General features: G+C 34.3%; 1 protein-coding gene across 3 annotated transcripts in view; it reads left to right on the top strand.

Moving 5' to 3' along the window:
* CRYZ (crystallin, zeta (quinone reductase)) overlaps positions 1–3027 on the top strand; it is a 40305-nt gene that overhangs the window by 8086 nt on the left and 29192 nt on the right. For all 3 annotated transcript variants that reach the window (XR_001145266.1, XM_012722667.1, XM_004679126.2), the window contains exons 2-3: positions 896–1019; positions 2398–2550. Coding sequence is in view for 2 of the 3 variants with exons in the window: in XM_012722667.1 (XP_012578121.1) it covers positions 909–1019; positions 2398–2550 (264 nt within the window). In the remaining variant the exon portion in view is untranslated. The remainder of the gene's footprint in view (positions 1–895; positions 1020–2397; positions 2551–3027) is intronic.

Genomic DNA, 3027 nt, shown 5'->3' with positions numbered 1-3027 from the left:
TATACATTAATAATATATATTATAGATGTATATAAATGTCCCTCTGTTTTATCTTACAGTTTATTTTACATTTGAGTTTGTTTCCATTTCAAAATTCATAGTGATAGGACAGCCGTATATTACCCTTGTAGTGTATAAAAGATTATATACAAAGTGTTTTTCATTTGTCCTCTTTTATTAAAATTAATGAACTTCATGAAGTCAATGTTTCAACATTGATAAATCTCAAATACTTGCTGGGAGGCAAATGCAAGATGCAGGATTAAATAAAATATGATCCAATCTAAATAAAATTTGCAGACATGCCCAAATTAGCATGTACTATTTACAAATGCCTATAGACGTAGTGGTGCTATAACACGGTTGATGGGAATGGTGAACTCGGAATTTATGATAATCACTACCTCTTAAGAGTGTGGGCAAGAACTGGGTTTGGAAATGAGTACAGGAGCCTTCAGCTAGATCTGTAATATTTTAGGCTTTTAAAATATTAAGATGTGTAAAAATTCTGGTGACAGGTAATTGTGTTTATTGTATTCATTATATGTATTTAAGTACTTCATAATCCAATGAAAGGTCTATTTATCTAATGTTAACAAAACTTTGTTTTCAAAAATTTCTAACTTTGTATTATGCTGTACCTGTCCAGATGTTTTTGTTTGCATGATTGGTCCCTTGTTGAGGGCACTGAATCCCTACAGGAAGTAATATCAAGTATTCTGCTTTGTAGCTGAGGGATTTGTAAGATGAAAGGTGCTTTAACATGAAATGAGATCAGTGGTAAGCCCATGATTTAAATTGTTGTTTGAAAAAGTGTTTGATCTGCCCCTTCCAGGGGGTGAAAAACACTGATAGCCTAGATACAATATGACAGTACATTCTCTTTTTCTCTTAGTATCTAGATCACCATGGCGACTGGACAGAAATTGATGAGAGCCATTAGAGTTTTAGAATTTGGTGGACCAGAAGTCCTGAAACTACAGTCCGATGTTGCAGTACCATTTCCAAAAGACAATCAGGTAGAAACACTAACTTAAAAAATTGTACTCGGCCTCTGGAATATCAAATTAATGTTCAAAAGAAGCACATTTACAATGATTTGTAAAGATACTGAATTAGACAAGTTCTTCACTGTTTCTATGCATGAGCTCTGACAAAGATAATTCTAATAACTAGTGCCATACCATAGACAGATGAAAAGGAATAACTTCTAGTTGTAAGTTTTGAAATTGAGTATCATCTATGTATTGCAATAATTGGATTTTTCTGAAATTACAGGTAGTTTTAAACAAGTTATTCCATTACAAGCTTTCATCATTTTTATTTTGTTCATAGAGAGAAAATAGTTTCCTTCTATATACACTCTTTTTTCACATATGATTTAAGAAAATTTAAATGTAGGGTTTAATCATTTCTAATGAATGTAGCAATATATGTTTTCAATAAAAAGTATTTATATTACCATACCTTCCATGGCTCCCAAGTCTGTTATTCTTAGCAAGGCTTATGAGAACTTTTAATATTTGGTCATAACCTATTTCTACAGATTTCTTTAACACTCCTCAATAGACTGTGCTGTAACAGCATCAAGCCTTATCTGATTTCCCCATGAGGCCTATTCATTCTTTCTGTCTTTATACGTACTAATTCTTTGACCTGAAATACTCATTTTCTCCCATTCTGAAAGTATTCCCTCTCATTCTGTAAGGCCTCATTCAAATGCTACTTCCTTTGTAAGGCTTCCTCTTACTCTAAAAGCAGAGGTAAACATTCTGTATTAATTAAGTTTAAGATACTATCAGCACTAGAAGAACCTTAAAATCTCAGTGGTTCAGCGAAAGAAAATTATTTCACAGTCACTAAATTCCAAAATTGAAAAACATTCACGGGTAGCCCTCTTCCAACAGAGATTCAAGGACCCAGGCTTCCACCTGAAGGAGGCTCTACCTCCTTCAATTCTTGTCTTCTGAGGTAATTTCCTTGAAAAGTTTTTATGGGTTAGGCCTGAAGATGATTGACTCACTACTTTTGCTAACACCCCACTGACCATAACTCAGTCATTAGCTACTCCTAACTGTGATGGAAGTCGGGAAATAATATTCTGCTTCTGTACCCAGGAGAGGGAAGAAATAGCTTTTTATGAGTTCATAGTGATCTGTGCCATACATCTCCTACAGTATTTCTACCACTAGTTTCCAGAATGTTTGTAACATAGCACATAAGTCATTCTATTTTTCTTATAATTTATTTCTTGGTTTGCAAAACTAGAATGTACATTCATTGAAGGCAAGATTTCAGCCTCTCATTGTTTAGCTTCCATAAACAGTAGAGTATTCACATAATGCTGAATGAGTACCTCAATGTTTTGTATAAAATAAAATATATTTATCGTTGCAGGTTCTAATCAAAGTCCATGCATGTGGTGTAAACCCAGTGGAGACATATATTCGCTCTGGGACTTACAGTAGAAAACCACTCTTACCCTATATACCTGGTTCAGATGTGGCTGGAGTAATAGAAGCTGTTGGAGATAACGTGTCTACTTTTAAGGTAATATATCTATTTCGCTTAATGTTTTTTTCTTAAGATACTTTAAAATGTGTCTATATTTAACTTTTGAAAAGGCCCCACTACACAATTCTTACCACTTGAGGGACTCCTCTAGTCAAAAGAAACTACTTTTTATCCAGAAGCCTGCTTGTTTGCAAGTGCTAGGTAATTTCTGTATTTTCTCATCCCTGTGGAACTGAACTGTGACACTTTTGATTTAACAGAAATACATAAAGAAAGTCAACAAACAAGGAAGTTACACTATTTCCTTACTCTGAATTATACTCAAGCCAACATGGTTTTGTCTTCACTATAAATTTACCTTCACAGAATAAAGACAATTCTACTCCCTTTGAATAACAAGTAAAAGATAGAAAAAGAGGAGGGTCACAATGTATTTTTAGAGCTGTGACTCAGGTCAGAGTGATTGAGTCAGTAAAAAAACACAGCACTGGCCCTCCCTGGTGGCGCAGCGGG

The sequence above is a fragment of the Condylura cristata genome, unplaced genomic scaffold, assembly GCF_000260355.1.
Source record: "Condylura cristata isolate star-nosed mole 26May11 unplaced genomic scaffold, ConCri1.0 scaffold00008, whole genome shotgun sequence".
Taxonomy (NCBI): domain Eukaryota; kingdom Metazoa; phylum Chordata; class Mammalia; order Eulipotyphla; family Talpidae; genus Condylura; species Condylura cristata.
Note: the sequence above shows the minus strand (reverse complement) of the source record. Positions and strands in the feature narration are given on the sequence as shown.